Source organism: Carassius auratus, chromosome 44, assembly GCF_003368295.1.
Source record: "Carassius auratus strain Wakin chromosome 44, ASM336829v1, whole genome shotgun sequence".
Classification (NCBI taxonomy): Eukaryota; Metazoa; Chordata; class Actinopteri; order Cypriniformes; family Cyprinidae; genus Carassius; species Carassius auratus.
The window spans coordinates 3,481,642-3,500,809 of NC_039286.1; the positions used below are offsets into that span (position 1 = coordinate 3,481,642).

General features: G+C 34.7%; 1 protein-coding gene across 1 annotated transcript; it reads left to right on the forward strand.

Annotated features, from left to right (window-relative positions):
- The first annotated feature begins 1,779 nt into the window (after positions 1 to 1,779).
- Positions 1,780 to 15,930, forward strand: LOC113062146 (four and a half LIM domains protein 3-like). Its single transcript, XM_026231768.1, has 6 exons — positions 1,780 to 1,876; positions 10,127 to 10,329; positions 10,925 to 11,099; positions 13,555 to 13,724; positions 14,007 to 14,193; positions 15,169 to 15,930. Exons 2-6 carry the CDS (start codon positions 10,174 to 10,176, stop codon positions 15,315 to 15,317), a joined length of 837 nt encoding a protein of 278 aa, XP_026087553.1. The 5' UTR covers positions 1,780 to 1,876; positions 10,127 to 10,173; the 3' UTR covers positions 15,318 to 15,930.
- The last annotated feature ends 3,238 nt before the right edge of the window (positions 15,931 to 19,168 follow it).

Here is a 19,168-nt window from a genome sequence, read left to right on the forward strand (position 1 = left end):
ATGAAACAGATCTTCACTCCCTTTTGTAACAGAATTCCCAGTCTTAAAGATTTCGGTTGTTATTATTGGCCTGTGCTGTGATTGTGTTGGCTGCCGCTGTTATATACTTCTGACCTAAACAAGGGGGGAAATAAAGGGAGAAAAGGCTAAAGACATTTGTGAGCATCGTCATGTCTCTGTGAACTGCCTTACAGCAAAATGAATCACAGAGACCTTTTTTTTCAGGAATGTACTTTTTTTTTCTGACAAATTATCCCTCATTTCAATTTTAAGTGAATCTGGGAATAAGCATCAGCCCAGACTAACAGCAAGCACGTGTTTTACCATAAAATGCTTCTTGCTAAATTCTGATATGCTGAGAACACAGAATAATGACACTCAAGATTGTCGAACAAGCGATTAAAGGCATTACGTTTTCATATGTGAAGTCCCAGGGTCCAAAATATCCCTATTTCCTTTTTTTATTACATGATTCATAATTTGATTCATTCTCAAAAATTCCCCTTTCATGAATGGATATAATGAGGGCTTGTGTGAGTCTGTGTAAGTGTGTGTACAAGAAACTCACTGCTGAGTCTGATAGTGTTGAATGATGATTGTTATTGATTGGTATTGTTTTCCTTTCTTTTTTCTAATAAAGTGTAAAAAATATATATATACATTTTTGTGATTGAACTATAGAGATTATTACTTGTAAGATATCAAGAAAATGGGAATTGTTTACTTATGGTATATTTTGTCTCAGAGCACGCTGATAAATTAAAGCTATATTCATTTGAGCTCTGGTCTCGTGTGTGTGTGCGCGCGCGCGTGTGTGTGTGTGTGTGTGTGTGTGTGTGTGTGTGTGTTGTTCTTGTTTCACCTCTAGATGTCTCTCTGTGTCAGGATCAGCAAGCGATTCAGCAAGCGTGAAAGCAAGAACTAAACTAAGTATAATTTTGAAGAATAAAAAAAGAAATCAGAATTTAGAGTTAGAACGGTTCTTTTTTTAATCAATTTATAATTTGTTAAATCTCCATATTTATTAAATCATATAAGGGTTTCTGCAAGTCTTTTTTACACAAATTTAGGCCATAAAATTGATTAATTCAGAGGAGAATGTCTTTATTTCATGAAGTCATTGTATTAAATTTAGCAAAAACTGCCTTGCTCTTTTAGATTTGTTTTCCAATTTAAATATCCAAACATCCTTAAGATAGATTTATTTGAGATGCAAAATAAAGATATGAAGTCTTGTTTTCTGAAGAACTGCACAAAAGTAAATGAGTTGAATGCGAGGCTAAAACTGAGCACATCTGTAATTGTTTCAATCATCATTTTGATCAGTTTCCCATAAAAATTATTCTCTTGTGTCATTTTGCTTCTCAAGAATCTTTGGACATTTGCATTAGGAAACATGACAAAGATACTGATAAAGTATATCTCTTTTTACAGGGTGAACAGAAGCTTTAAAGTTCAAGTAATGGCGATCTGTTTAAACCTGAACTTGAATTGTTGATAATATAAGACATTTACAATTAAAAACCATATTGATGTGCTGTTGCATTCAATTCAGTTTATTCCTATAAGATTTTCTTTACTTCTTAAATCCCTCTTAATTTTACCTTCATGAAACCTGCAGAAATCCTGACAGATGTTGTGCCCTGAGCAAAACAACTGCTTTAAGAGTCTATGGGAAGAATCAGCTCAAAGCTGTTGAAGGTTTGGATGTGTTTGTGTGTCAGATGTGGGGCGGGCTAAGTGTGCAAATGTCTCGCCCACTGGGAGGATCAGCTCTGTGTGATGTGTTTCATGGGAAAAACTGCAGTCACACCGCTGTGTGTCTCACAGACAGACTGTGCACAGCGCCAGATCAGCTGGATGCTTCAACACCACGGTAAGATCTCAACTACTTACTGTAGAACAGAAAAAGAGCAGAATTATTCTGTTTTACAAGCTGAATAATCCTGTTATGTCTATTAATAATGTTTTTTATGGAACTCTTGATATTGTTTCCTGATCTATTATTTTCAATGGAAACACAACAGTGGAGATGATGTGTATGTGATGCATTTACAGAATTAAATTCACTATATTTATAAATAATTTATTAATAATATGTATTGATATTTATTAGTTAATACTAATGATTGTTTTAAGTTTTGTTAGATTTTGTATTTGTAGATGTATTCTTTTTTTAATACACAAATTTAAACTTACAGTAAAACTCACATAATCAGTAGTATTTTTTTTTTTTTTTTTTTATCAAGTAGTTTATTCATTCCAACAGTACATTATGCATAAATATGTAATGGACTATATACAATCTCTGGACCCCTGGTTTGAAAAGATTGTGTTGAAGCACAATTCATACTGTTCAGTTCCACTACTTTTGGAATAGGTGCAAAGTAGTACAGTTTACATTTTCTATAAAACAATGACAGTATCAGTGTGTGTGTGTGTGTGTGTGTGTGTGTGAGACACCCCAGGGGCTCAGCAACAAAGGCTGCATGAAAAGTGAGTTATTTTAGTTCAGAATAAAGGCAGTTCTCACACACCACATCTCTCTCTGTTTCTCACCAGTATTAAGATGGAATTTGCCCACAGTTCTCTGTCCCAAGTGTCTTTTCTCCTTCCCAGATTTCCTCTCCAGTACTTACCAAAAGCACCGTGGTGATACCTATCATGATATATTTATTTACACCATTAAACTAAATGACTGCCAAATTACTGTAACATGCACTTTGATATAAAACTATCCTATACACCAAGCTCTAAATTTCTAAATGTGGTCAGTTAGGATTTATAAAGCAGCTTTAAAACCATGTGTATTGAGGGGTGGGGAATTTTCCTAATTAATACCAGACTTACTCTGGTATTACAGTCTGATACCATCAATGTACTGTACTGCCATACTATTTTTTTGTACTTTTATGTTAAACTCCTTAAGTGTAATATGTCTTGAATTAGTACATATATGTTAATATAACTAGTTTTGCACCACTGTTGATCTTGGTATTACCTTGAAAGAGCAAACAGTGAGGTAGAGAACAGATCAGATCAGTTAATCAGCTTTAGTGTTTGAAAACATTGGTCTTTCACACTCAATCTACCAAAATAGTGACTGCTCTGAAATTGTGAAACTGTGGCACTCATTGATGGTCTACATCAATTTGAAGGATGCAGTTTTGTGGTCACTCACCGTTTCTCAGTAAAATGAAGCCACAGTTTTTTAACTTATGAATACAAGAGCACTTTCCACTACGGGGAGGATGTATAGATCTTACTGTAACTTCAACAAATGGATCTGCATTGATTAATGAGCTTTAAAACGTCTCCTAGTGTTAATAAATTAGTTACACCTGTCTTGTAGAGACATAAGTACTCAGTGAAGGACTCTAGAAGTGAAATACATTTAGGTAGACATTACAGGTCCTTTTCTTTTAAGGATGTGATTTATTACAATAAAAGCATAAAATATAACACAACTATTTTCACCGTTTAGTCCACCCAGCATTTACTCATCTTCATGATGTTCCAAACCTGTAAGACTAACTTTCTTCTTAGAAACATAAAAGATATTTGGAAGAATGTCAGTAACCAAACAGTTTCGATTCCCATTGACCTCTATTGTAGTGATTGTCCATATAATTGAATGTCAGTGTTTCTTTAAAATGTCTTCTTTTAAGACTTACTTTCTACTGCAGAACATAAAATATGATATTTTGAAGAAAGTTGGTAACCAAACAGTTTCAGCTCCTATTGATTCCTTTATATGAACAAAAATACAATGTAAGCCAATGGGAACCTAAACTGTTTGGTTAGCAATAAATATATTATTTCAAGACTTTATTTTTTTACTACAGAACATAAAAAAAAGATGTTTTGAAGAATGTTGGTAACCAAACAGTTTTGGTTTCCACTGATTTCTATGAACAAAAAAAATATATAATGAAAGCCAGTGGGAACCAGAACAGTTTGGTTACCAGTATTCTTCAAAACATTAGGTTTGGAACCATATGAGTAAATGATAAGAGGATTTTCATTTTTATGAGGACTATCCATTTAATAGGACATACATTTTAACAGACATTCACATATTTGAATAATTAAGACAAAATACACACATTTATAAAACTTTTTCGGTAGCACTTTATTTTACAGTCCTGTTCCTCATGTACATACTATGTACTTATTATAGTAATTACAATAACTATGTAATAACTAGGTACTAACCCTGAACCTACCCCTAAACCTAACCCTACCCCATGTAGTTACCTTGTGTTACCAGAACTTTCTTAGATAAAAACACTGTAAGTACACTATAAGTACATGTTAGTACACGTACTGTAAAATAAAGTGCAACCACTTTTTTGTATTTTTGAAAGACACAATTGAATACACATAAACGTTTTGTCTGCCAATGGAAAAGTACAGAGGTACGTTACCACTACATTTACTCATTAAGTATGTGCTATGGGACCACATGCTTGCAAACATCATCTACGAAGATGTATCTTATTTTTGTACTGCTACATACTGCAACACTGACTTTAACCTTAACTTTAAAGATCTGCCTCATTTAAGTTCTAATGGCAGACATAGTTGGAAGATATCATTATGGGGAAGGCAATAGTGAGATAAGTATGATTCTTGTTTACAGAGCAGTGTAAATATGGCTTGGAAAAGAGTAATTCAGACTAATGTTGGAATTAATCCTCTATCCGCAAGGCAACTGCAGTGTCCGCACTCGCACGCCTCGGTTTTTCCACCATCTAATTGTATGATGTCACTGGCAACTTCCAGGTGTAAAGTGAATTTGGCACCAAACTGAACAGTTTCCACTCTTGTCCAGCAAACACGTTCTTATGGGGTCTGAACGGATGGGTGTAAATGGAAGTGGGGGGGTGTGGCCACATAATGTTTTTAGTTGGCCCAAAAAATGGCATGTCTTTCTTCATGAGTAACCGGCAGAAATGTTGGTCTTCTAAGAACTCCATCTGGTTTTTCTCTGCCTGGAAAGTGGAATGTGCAATTTTTAGCAGAAAAATGCCTTTGTTTGCCCTTTTTGAAACCATCAAATTCTTCCCGACCATGGCCCTGACCACAGTGGCATTCCCACGGGGTGGTACAGGGCACAGTGACAATAGCTGGAGACATGCCAGTGAAGAGCACTAGGCTTGCAGACACACTGCACTACAAAAAATGAGCTCTTCAGACAACTTTTAGAAAATGAAGGCAACTATTTACATGACTTTTTTTGTTGAACATGTCTACTTGAATATTTTGATTAAATGTATTCACTTAATTTGACCGAATCCGAGATTTGGTGATAATGTACAACAATGAGAGATTTATGATATAAGAACCTGTTTAAGAGCCTTTAAGAGGTTGGTCAATGTTGACTATGAACAACAAATAAGGTTATGAATTTTCAGCATAGCTCAAGGGTTAAAATGTTAGCTAATTTTAGGGGTGGGCGATATGATTAAAACCTGATATCCCAATCTAGTTCTTTTATATCTCTGTTTTTATTACATCATTGTTGTGTAAATGTACCCTAACTGGCTGTGCTTTCCATTTTTCAAATGACTGAATCTTTCTCTTAATGCTGAAGCATTTGTGAAATTATTTAGTTTGTAGTACAATCGTCATTTAAGAATAAGAATCATGAGTTCATTATATTTAACACATGGTTGTGTTACCAGTCAACTGTATGTTTAAGATCAGTTTAGATATAAGAAAAAGAAAAAATCTTTCAGAATGCTTGCCAACCACTGGATAAGGAAAGCAATGCAATCCCTTCTTCTCACGTAATAAAGCCTGTCTGGCGTATAAATATGTTTAATAAGCATCATACAATGGCTGTGTTGTTTGCTAAACAGCAGAAGTTGGCTCTAACATGTCCCACGGCAGGAAGACACATTGTTCTTAAGAGTAAACAACCCTCCCAAGATCTCAACCAAAACATTCGACTCAGAATTAAACATCTTTGCGTACCCCAAATCGGTATTTATCTCCAGACTGGAATTTGCACTTTAATCTGCACAAGTTTTGCTTCAATTACAGTTTGCTTCATTTCCTAAAATTCTTAGTTTTGTTTGTCTCACTTTTCACGTCATTCATTCCAAGTCTTTCTCAAATTCTCAGTCTGACGTTTTTTTAGCTATAAAATTTGTCAGAAATGTAACTTGACTAACTCTTTGACTGTGGTATTTTTCATTTTTTTCAAAGATTTTTTAAATTGTAGTTTAATTTCCTAGATTTCTTAGTTTTGTCATTCTCACGTTTCTTCTCATTTTATTCCCAAACTACAAACTCACAGTCCGCACATCTGTCAGAAATATGGGAAATGCAACAATTAACTGCGAGTTTACACGCAAGTGGAGATAAAGTACTTTTTGTGGTACTCTGAATCTGGGATAAATTTTAAATCCACATATTTAAAATGTGCTGATGAATTCATTTTCAGAATGAAAAGGTTTAATAAGGTTGACATTTGGCCCACTGGTGTTTAATGGCAATAATTGAATTGGCACATAAACCTCAGGAAACAAATAACAGAGGGCACACACACACACACACACACTTAACCAGCTGGTCAATTTTCCACACTGAACAATGGGTTGGAAACTTTTGCAGTTGCTGAACAATATGTACCATGTGCTTCAATAAGTGTGAGTGATTTTGTGTAAAATTAAGGATTTATTATATTTTCTTCTCATAACACTTGGTGCATTGAATAAACTGGTCTCCGGTACATTGAAAACCTGTGGAAACCACATTCAAAAAACGTTTCTGTTGTTCTAATGTTTGGTTTTACAGATCATTTAGCAGCATGTTTCTTTAGAGACCTGTGGCTTTGGAAATACATGAGGTGGAACCAGAACAGAGACGCCTTTCCTGGATTTGCCATTGCATGGGGTCTTTGTAAGTTTGTACTTTTAGATGGACTGCATCATGAATCTCAGATGGTCTAGTTGATGAAGTCTGTGCATGTGGATTGGAAAATATTACTTGTTACACAAAGTCGTTAATCTGCACCTTGTGGAGGCAGGTTTAATCATGTGGGAATGCTGTGGTATTTATTTGATTAGTTTTAGATGGCAGGCTTAGGTAATGGAGAAAGTTATATAGCATTATTTGGAATGAAATCAAGTTTGATTTTCAGAGGATAGGGGTGTTAAAAAGAAAAAAAAGAGGAGAAATTTAGTTTGAAATATGAACAACATCAGATGTTTGCTGATTGAACATTTGTAGGTAGTTTGGTTTGAAATGCAGTTAAAAACGTAAAAAAAAAATTGTTAGTGCATGACAGTCTGAATGATGAGATCTGATTTCATGTGTTTTTTCATCATACACTTTGTGACTGATTGCAACTAATTCATTTTTAATAATCATATTTAAGAAATAGAAGTGTGAAAACTGTCAGATTAATTTATTATCAAATGGTTTTTAGTATAAATCTGGAAGCTTTATAATAATGAGCTAAAAACGCAGATCTGTTGTGTTCGGTTAAATTCTCCAGGTCTTTCCACTCAGTCATATCCTGACAGGTAATACTATACGGCTCAGACAAGCAGACACTCTTTTGTGAGCGGTGAAGTGAGCTGTCTGTTATAGTTTGCCATGTCTAACATAGCAAGACACACAGACTAGTGGGAAGCTGTCACCTATGATCTGAGAACTGGGAATGACTTTATCTTTCTGCTTAAAGGATGGACATTCTACAGCACTTACACATTAGTCTCTCTTCCTTCTGTCTGTGTGAGAATGATTTATTATTTTATTTATGGATATTTTATTTATGGATGGTTGGACCAGATAGTGAACCGATTTATTTATATATTTTATTTTATTTTATTTTATTTTTATGGCTGAGCTGGACCAGATAATGAACTGCTTTAAGTGTGCATCATGCACGTAAGCTTCCTGAGGGTTGTGTATATTATATATATATATATATATATATATATATATATATATATATATATATATATATATATATATATATATATATATATATATATATATATATATATATATATTATTATTATTATTTTTTTTTTTTTTTATTATGGATGTATTGAAACAGATGTTGGAGCAAAACTGATTTAAATGTGCATTTTTGTTTTTAATTACTTTATTTTTATGTGATGTTTTTTTCACTATTTATGAATGAGCTGGATCAGACAGTGCACAACATCAAGTGTGCATCATACATAGTAGTGTGTTTGGTGTAAGTGGGGGTGATTTTCTTTTATTTTATTCAATGCATGAGTTTAGTGTTTGAAAAGCAATGTCTAGAATGAGTCTAGAAGTTGTAGTTCTAATATACTATAATTATTCTTTGTGCAACATGGTTTGGTCACTACAGAATTCCCATATTTCCATTTGTGGTTTTTTTTTTGTTTTTTTTTTTTTTGGAAGTGAAGTTTTGCTGTTATGTGGAAAATAATTTGACAGTTTGTCCAAACATATGACTGGCAAACCTCTTGATCCTCATGAAGGAATGTTCTGTTGTTTATATCAAGAGTTACTCAGTTTCTTGTACTGCACTGCTATCATCATTTCTCGACAAAAACAATATGGCTTTCAGGGAATGTGAGCGTGATTCATAACTATTTCCAGTTTTACAGGACCGTTTGCTCATTTTGGGGTGAGAACAGGATGTGAAAGAGGGGGAGACCGCGCTATCACTGTCATAAAAGGGAGTTGGGATGTTTCTGACCCCTCTGGAGTTTTACATCTCATCAGATTTGCATGTTTTACAATCAGAAGGACTCCCACAAAGAATGCCAAAGCAGAGCAGGAGTTACAGTGGGACAAGAGATGCATGCAGAAAAAAACATGCACACTTTTTGGAGTTCGCCATTTACTTGTTTCATTGCATGTTTAACGAATGAATCTTCTTCCAAACACTGTCAACTGTTTTCAGCGGGTGTCTGGTGGTCCAGCCTTCTTCATTAGGGCTTGATCCCCCCAAAACAAAAGCTTGGGAGGTGTTTTAATAAAACTTAAATTAATTAAGTTAAATTAATCAAAGGATAACTGATAGTTTGTTGGTCATTGTCCCTGCTGAAGTTTTCTTTTTGTCATATTGGTTGGTTAAATATACTTTATTCTGCTTATTTCACACAGCTACTGGTTTAGTTTACTAAATAAATACATTGAATACAATAAATTATACATAAATGGTTATTGAAATGTTAATTTGACTTGAAATTGTCATTATGTGAGAGAGAAAAGAGATTGCAGAGGGTCATTAAAAATAATAACTGATATTCTAATGCACTTAACATGGACTTGAATCTGACTAGTGTCATTCCATTTATGATTCAAGATTCAAGATCTTTATTCATCACATACATGGTTATATAGAGCATATATAATCAGCAGTGAAATGTGACTAATGCATTATGCATTTAGTAAATGGTTTAATCTAAAAACGTTTTAAGAAACCCCAGGTGATCTTAAACAGTATAGTTCATCAGTGCATGTTTTAGCATGATGCTAAATGTTCGATTTCATAATCTTTAACTCCATGCCTCTGAACTGACTTTTTGGGTGACATCAACAATCCCTTTAATATTTCAACCTTTCTAAAACAATCATTTTGCAAAGGTTAAATAAGTCCCACCCTACATGTTTTCTCACTGACTGAATATCCAGTTTTGCTTAGTAGTGCATCGCATGACATTTCAGTTTGTACAGAGCAGTGAGAGATCTGTTGAGTTCTCAGTGTGGGAATCTGTTTATTCTCACGCTCTGTCCAGGACACACACAGTTATGATCACATATTTAACACGCATACAGAATGACCACTTGTCTCCCCACTGGACTCAATTTAATCATAACGGACTAGACTCCAATCTGTAGTGTATCCTTTGGCAGACTCTCTCACTCTCTGTCTTACTCACTCTCTCAACACACACACACAGAGAGAGTGTTTAATTTAAATTGACTCCAGCAATTTAATTAAAAACCTACAGGCCTACTTTGATGCAAGATTACCACTGATTACAAATCAAAACAGATTAAATTTTGATCACAGGCTATATAAATTGCTTGGCACTTCTTTTTGATGTGGAAAGGCTCACAGTTAATTACTCAATGACAGCTTTCTTTAAATCCTGTTTTTCTTTAGGCCCATCTGTTGACTGTGCTGTATGAGTCAGAGAGGAGCGGAGCATCATGTCAGAGCCGTTTGACTGTGACAGCTGCAAGGAGTCTCTGTACGGCAGGAAATACATCCAGGTGGACGACGTTCCCCACTGCGTCCCCTGTTACGACCGTCTGTATGCAAACACCTGCCAGGAGTGCAAAGAGCTCATCGAGCACAACACACGGGTGAGTTTCCCAATGATCAGCATTTAAGGGATTCACAAAATTCAATATTTTTTAATTACTTTCTATTTAATAGAATTAATGATGGATGGATTTCTCCCATCTTCACTGGAGGTGTCTAAGACAAACACAAGAAGCTTCTGTTCTGTGTTTGGTATTCATAGCAGTCTGAATCAGCAGACAGTAGTGAAGTATGTCTTTTTTATTGCGTAAAGGTCTCGGACCACTCCTTTCATGGTAGTGGAAGTGACAGAGAACAGCAAGATCTGTTTTGCTTCAACATGCCTTAGCACTTCCTACACAAGCAGCTGCGTCACCTCGTTTCACCTTTTGTTCAGCTGTGCAGTGACCTTTGACCCACAGTTTGATGATATAACTGATTCAATGGAGTTAAATGCTCATTTCATTTGACTAACAGGTTCTGGTAACCTGAAAACATCACGCCACATACTGTCTCCAACTGTCCAGGGTATTCAGCCTCACGCATGGTCGCAAGGGCTAAACTAAATTCAATAAACTAGTTACCACATGATTTTCTAGAATGAGTTCATATCATTTACAGTTGAACTGCCTTTTGTGCTGTGCTGTCTGTGTTCAGGAGCTGTATTATGAGGACAGGCATTATCACGAACTCTGTTTCCGCTGCTCACACTGCAACCGTCCGCTGGCCGACCAGCCGTTCACCTGTCAGGAAGACGCCCTGGTGTGTAACGACTGCTACTGCAATGAGTTTTCATCTAAATGTGCGGCCTGCGGGAAGACTGTGATGCCAGGTACAGTTCCTAAACACACATGCATATGCTTATATTTCATGTACACTACCATTCAAAAGTTTGAGGGCAGTAAGATTGGTTTTTAGTTTTTTTTTTTTGGTAAATAAATACTTTTTCTGAGCAAGTACACATATTAAATTGACCATAAGTAACAGAAAAGACATTTATAATGTTACAAAAGATCTTAAACAAATGCTGTTATCTTGAACTCTCTATTTATCAAAGAATCCTAAAAAAGGTATCATGGTTTCCACCATGGTTTTCAATGGAAGCTAGTTTTTATTATGGAATACTGAAATAAAAAGAGATAATTTTGACTTATCTCACAATTATTTCTTTCTTGCAATTGTGAGATTACATCTTGCAATTCTGATGTTTTTTAATTATTTTTTTATTGCAACTTTGTATCTCGCAATTTCGATGTATGACCTTGCAATTGTGAGTTTATTTTTGCAGTTCTGAGAAAAAAATGTAATTGCGAGGTATAAACTCAAAAAAAGTCAGAAGAGTGAGATAAAAAAGTACATTTTTTATATTTATTCTGTAGCAGAAATGGGTTTCCATTGTTTTCAGCACTGATAATAACAATAAAGGTTTCTTGAGCAGCAAATCAGCATATCAGAATGGTTTCTGAAGGATCATGTGACGCTGAAGACTGGAGGAATGATGCTGAAAATACAGCTTTGCATCACAGAAAGAAATTAGAAAATTTCAGAAATTTGTTATTTTAAATTGTAAAACTTATTTTAAAAATAATAAACCATGTCTATGTTACCAGACTGTATAGACCAAAAACATAGTTAATGAGTTTTGATTGGGCGTCAGGGTGTGGTAGAGATGTGACAGTGTGATTACAGACACGCTCAGCTGAGAGAGAAAAGCTGCCGGCCACACTCACACACACGCTTGCAGGCCTGATGCTAACACTCAGGCGTTACGTTACCCATAATTACACTCCGCCGCCTGATTTTGTCTCTCTGGATCTTTTCGGAGAGAAATAAGAGAAGGGGAAAATTCCAGATGGATAAATTACAAACTGAAAGTGGCAGATCTCTCCTCCCTCGTTCATTTAAAAGGCTCATTTTCACACCCATTCTCAGTCATTATACACAGATCAATTGAGCTTTTTTCCCACCAAACCTGTACTTTGTATCTGCAACTTATGCTTTTCCAGTTTCCACATGCAGTTTTATCAAAATACCACCCATTGCACCATTTCCAGCCTACGATTTTGACACGCCTCAAACAAAACTCCCACACAAGAGGCTTTTGTAGATTTAGGGCAGTTCAGGCCCAAATATGCACACAGTTGTGTGGTGTGACATCACGTGTAATCTTTAGCTTTGTAGTTGCTAGTTACCTATCAGACATGATCATACCCAGCCACAGCACAGTAAAAGCTCTTGAGAAGAACCTGTAGTGCATTAACAGGTGAGGCTGTTTGTCAGAGAAAATCCATTGCAGACAGATAGAAGCACATTCAAAACCCCAAGAATCCAAAATGACTGTTTTGTGGCTTTCAGTTTATGCCTGTTACCTTTGAGTCTATTTTAGATGCTAGTACTTAGTATTTTTTTTTATTAATAATTTTAGGATTTTTATTATAGTATTTTAGTATTACTATTACAGTATTTATGCATATTTTGTTTTAGCTTTTATTTTCATTTTTCATTTTAATTTACGGTTCAATAATTATGTTAGTTTTTTATATAACCAATTTGTTTTATTTTTATAAAAAAAAAAAAAAAATTCATTTACTGACCAAGCCAACATTTCTCATTTTCAATTAAATCTTTGAAGTTTTTCATAAATTTATAATTTTGTTTTATTTTAGCTTTGTTTTCATTTTTATTTTTGTTTATTCTTAGTTAACCATAACAACGCTGTAATGTACTTGTAAAAATGGACAAATATTAATAAAAATAAAAATTCTTAATATCAAAAATTTGGAGTACATCTTTTCCTCATGGGTGTTTATCCAATCAAATGTTCTCTAAACTGCAAAAAGCTCCCCTTTTTAATTCGTAATTTGTAGCTAAATATTTCTCAGCAAAAAAAAATAAAAAATGTTCTAAAAAAATATGGACAATAAGACAAAAATACATTCTGAAATTTCCATTAGTTGAATGCTTTAGCTTAGACAATGTCTTCTCAATGCTCTCAATGTAGACAATGTATTTAACAGTTTGTTTTGGATTCGCTTTATTTATAAATTACATGTTTATTTAATATTCTTCCTTGTTTTGTCCTTTACTGCATATTGTTTTTATTTTTATTGTCTTGTACTTTATTGTGTATCCTTGTATATTCTATATATTAATTGTGTTCGTAATTTATTGTCTATTCCCCTTCTACCCTGTCTTTCGCGTGAGGAGATAACAAAAGAAGGATATCATTGGACCTATCACAATAAAGATCGTGAATAGTTTTATATGAAATGATTTCCATCTCTCAGGCTCCAAGCAGCTGGAGTATGGAGGCTGCGCGTGGCACGAGGAATGCTTCGTTTGTTGTGGTTGTGAGCAGCCCATCGGTGCCCAGTCGTTCATCCCAGATAAGGGCGAGTACTTCTGCGTGCCCTGTTACAAGGGACGATTCGCCCCACACTGTGCCCACTGCAAAGAGGTGAGATGAGATCGGTCAATAAAGGTGCTTAATCAGCATTGAAGTTTCAGTGAAGAACCTCTTCTTTAGATTATTAAAATGTTCTTCACACTATAAGAAATGATTCTTTTAAGAATTGTGAATGGCAATGGCATCACTGTGAAAACCATCATTATTTAAGAGTGCAAACACATATCAGAATGTGAATCCATATATTAAGTTTTTGCTTTTATTCTGTTGCAAACCTCTTTCAGTTGTATGCCAGTGAATTAAAGTGTTTTTTGTTGGTCTTCTCTCTTACAGATCTTGGTTCAAGGTGGTGTAACATTTAGAGACGAGCCCTGGCATAAAGAATGTTTCCTGTGTACTGGATGCAAAGTCCAGCTTGCGGGACAGCCTTTCACAACACAGGGTGAAGATCCATACTGCGTGAAGTGCTTCAGCAACCTGTACGCCCAGAAATGCTCTGCATGCGACAAACCCATCACAGGTCAGTGTGTGGTAGTGTGTCTCTTATAACAAGTCTGCTCTTTATTACCCGTCCCTAACTGCTAACAGAGACGCTTTGTCAAAACCACAAGACAGTTGTCACATTAACACATTGTCATGTGCTCGGAGGCAGATGGTGCTTCACAATGTTGAGTCAGTCTGAAAATGTTTTCCTTATTCATCTTAGATCCAATGGGTTGTGAACTCAACATGGGGTCAAATATCCACAGTTTATATGTTTTAATGTCTTTTAAGGTGCTGTATGTAAGATTTTGCATCTACTAAAGCATAAAATGCCATAAAATGTTTAAAAAACATGCTTAAGTAACATACTTGTTTGTCTTAAAAAATAAATGCTACAGTCAGTTATTCTTCTTTGAAAATGTGCATTATAGGCCAGAATTTCAGTCTTTGTTTTGGTTTGTTAAACCCACCCTCTGCCAGTTTACCCAATAGTATTTCGGCACACAGATTGCCAGTTAATGGAGAACACAGCGTATTTATTTTCATTCTTCAATCGTCAAGTGCACTCGTTCATGTTCGTGTCATCATTCTGGCAACCTATGTGTGCTCAAGTCTGAGTAGGAGTGGTTGGATGATGAAAACCCTCTTCAATATTTCGAATTTGGACTGCAATACCTAGTTCAGTAGTCAATCCTACATACATCACCTTTACAGTTCTGCAAAGGGAGTGGTTGTTATTAAAAATACATTTAGATTAATTCTTCCTCATGATGTCCCAAACCTATTGACTTTGTATCTTCTGTGGAACAATGCATAATATAAAATATGAATAAAACTCAGATGAACAATTAATTAGGAAAATTCATATTAACACAGTATATTGTAACTTTTCTTAGCCTGTAACCCTTTTGGTCTATAAAAACATTGTTTTAAATCATGACTATGTTGTTTTAGAGATTGTAGAGACCACTGCTCAAAGTGAAATACCTCTGAATCTTTTTCTCTTTCTCAGGTTTTGGAGAAGGGAAGTACGTCTCGTTTGAGGAGCGTCAGTGGCATCAGCCGTGTTTTAAGTGCTCCGAGTGTTCGGTGTCTCTGGTCGGGGCAGGATTCTTCCCTGACGGAACAAAGATTCTCTGCAAAAGCTGCAATACCAAATAACCCACAACAGTTTCTGTTAAATGTGCTAAAAAACATAGCTTTGAGTAATATGAACACATTTATGAAACATTTGACATAATTTAAACATGAAATGTATGATGTACATTAAAGTTTTAGTGTTGCATTCTTCCAAATCAGAATGTTAAACATCTTTAAACTAGACGGACTTGTTTGATCAGGCTGAAGCATTTTATGGTTTAAATTCTAAACATTTGAACCAAGCATGCATACATGCAAAGGCTCAGTTCCCTGAGATGTTGTTGTTGTTTTCGTCATTAGTCTTTTCAATATACATTTGAGTTATTTTCCATGTGTTTGCATAAACATCAGGCCTTAAAATTCCCTCCAACAGCAACATTCTTTTAAAAAAAAAATACATTTGAACAAAACACACACTGACCCAAATGATTGTTAATGTACGATGCTTATGGGTTAAAGATGTTTGTTAAACACAGTGAATTGTAGAGGACTATTTTAACGCACTAATGCATGCTTTTAATAATTCTCACATTAAATATTCACACATTAATTCATATTTATGTATTTTTCAAAATAATATTTTTGATGATTTTATTTTTACAGATGTTTGATGTATTTTTTGCACATGAATGCCTTCTGTAAAACTGCTCATGCTGTTATATTTCCTTTCATAAAACTTTTTTTGTAACATAAATAACAACTTTCAAATATCATTTAAGGTTCAGACAGATCTTTCCCAAATAATAAATCCTTAATACATGGATTTAACAATTAATACAATTAATTAATACGTTGTGGAAACAAATTATTATTTAAAAAAAATTTCCACCTGTCATATATTTTCACACTAAATTACTGTGACTAAATTTCAAGTTTAAGCTCCTTCTGAATATATCATGTCAACCTAATGTCTCCTAACAACAACGGACATGCCCTCCATGTGAAGTGAACTATAATAATTGCTTTTAGTTATGCTTGATTTTAAATCTCGTGTGAAACATTTATTTTTACTTCACTCTTTGCCCCTTTACCAGATGCCAAATTTCTGACAGATGTTTAACCCAAATAAGGACATACCGCTCTAACATATGACTATGGATCAAGTCATTTCGTAAAATGAATAATGCCAGAATTACTACAGGTTTCCCGCTTCAGGAAGTAGAAGCACAAAGAACAGGAAGTACAGGTGGTATACCTTAGTGCAGGTGTAGTGTTCCCAGCAGCACCACTAATCTCAGTTTCCACATACATACATACATACAGGGACAACATTTCAGGCTGAGAAATCTCACATTCATCCATACACCCACAAAAAATTTTGATCAGAGATATAGGACAACAATTCCTGGACTCTTTTCTAATCATTCTCATGGATCATCGCTTATGTGAACTGTCAGAATGTGTTCTGTGGAAGCTTCTGTCATCAAAACTAATTCCTCATGTGTGTAAACATACCTGGTAATAAATCTCTTTCTGATTCTGATTTCAGTGTAGTTTGAGAGCACAAAATGTCCTATTTTACTTCAAGAGGTCCTGAAACAAAAATATGGGGAAAATGAAAAACACGACAGAGTGTAAACAATCTTATAAAACCCCTTTTAAAACCATCAATCTGTAATCATTAGTTTAAAACAATTCTCATGACTCTTCCCTTAGAAGAGCTGACCCTGTTTCAAGAAATATGAAAACTGTGCCCTAGTTTGTCCCAGGAGACACTGTGTCGTATTCAAGCTGTACTCTGGGGGTTTTGGTTTTATCTTGTGTCCTAATTCTCAGCGGACAAAACATTTCTCCTGCTGTCTCTGTTAAAGCCATCTGAACTGAACATTGTAACCACTCAATCCATCATACTGCACACACTCAGACCATCTATGTGTGGAAACACAAACCGTGCATTCAAATATTGATCTAATTTGGGGTACAGGCATCACTAATCATAATTCGTTTTAAAGATTTGAAGAAACCTCAATGAAAAATTATTTTGATCACAAAGAACAACTTCTAGCTAAGTTAACTGTCTTCTAAATAAGAAACGTACATAAGTTTTAACAACTTTTTATGAAATACCTTTTATAAATTTTCATGCTTTCTGTTTTTCGAAGCCACAACTTTAAATATTCATAATATTTTCAGGTTTGCAATGACTATGGATGTGACTATCTGCGAGTTCTATTTTGAAACTACTGTATATAGTTCCACCTAGTGAACGATAGCTGTAAGTGTGTCATTTGTGCACAAAATAGTATAGCATATAGTAGAATAATATAAATAATAATAGCTGGATCTCCATCATTTCCTTTTCACAATCCAAAGACAAGCATGCATAGGTTAATCTGAGACATTAAATTGTCTGCAGGTGTGAGTATGAATGTGTGTGTCTGTGGGTGTTTGCCCTGTGATACACTGGATTATTTTCATCCTGCATTTCATATTAGTGATGAAAATTTATTTCTTGCAATTGACAGGCATGATGATCAGTGGGCTTGAGTTTTAACCTCCATAAATAAAGCATGGGCTAAAAAATGGATAGACTTTTTCAGGGAAACACTGGCCAGTGTAAGAGTAGATATGAGAGCTGGAATCCACATCAAAGAAGGCCAGACCCTGAGGAGAATCCATCTTTCCCAGAAAACAGATACATGGATCAGATCTTTTTCTGTTGTCTGGGAATTTCTGTCAAATGTCTCCTAGTCTCAATTGTTCTCACTTGTAATGTTAAAGTTCTCTAAAAAAAGAAATATTCATTTTTTTAAACTTAATATCAAAAAGAATTATTGACATTTAATGAATGTTCATATTAAAGTGTTCAAATGGAATTGATAGTGAGGGAAACACAATCACTCCTTGTGAAACACCGTAAACTCACTGAACATAAAGAAAACTCACTGAACAGTCTGACCTGACCTGTGATTTTCAGATGTAGTGATCAGTTTTGTGTTTAGTCTGCAGGTCAATTACTTCCTGTTTCTTTAGTCTTGATGTCGTGTGACAACTAAAGTAGTGGAGTATTTGACATGTTTGAACATTTCTCTGTTTAGAGTATCAGATGGGTCCACAAGGATCTTTGAATGGCTCATCAATGCTGATCAAGTTAGTTTCACTTTCTCTGAATCTCTCACTGAACTCCAGTGATGTCAGAGCTCCTCCTGTATTCATGCATTTAAACATGTCTCTGTATTCTGTGTGTTGGATTCATGTGAGTCTGTTTGTGTTGAACCATCATTATCATACATTTCTAAACATCTTTTGTGATGCACAGAAAAGAAAGTCACTCAGGTTTGGAACAATGATGAATAAATGATGGCAGAATGCTACTCTTCCTTTAAAACATCTTTTGAAACGTTGTGTCTTTCTGTCTTTGTGAGAATGATTCTTCTGTTCATCTTTTGGGAGAAACCATCAAGACCTTCCAGATTCTAAAACAGTACACATCTAGACAAAATGTATTGCTTTACTTGAAATCAAAAACACATAACACACAAACAAACACAAGTCGGGATTATTTACATTGACTCTACAAGTCTCTCTTGATATTCTCTAGACTCCTTAGTAGATCTGACACAAACTAAAACTGCAATTTGGTATTTTTAGGTACCTTGAAGTAGTTTGGTATATTCCATGAATATGGAAATCATACTTTTATTTGATATATCAAGGTAATTTCATCTAATGTATGCCTGTGTAATATCACAGAACATTTTGTGCAGCAAAATAATTTATTGAATATCCTAAAACAAGTATTCTTTGCACCTAAATGTAACTATAGTAGATTTTTTAAACAAATTCTATAAACAATTAATCTTCTGAATAGCATCACACACCATACATACCTACATATTTATTGTATTTAGATTTTTTATTATAAAAATAAA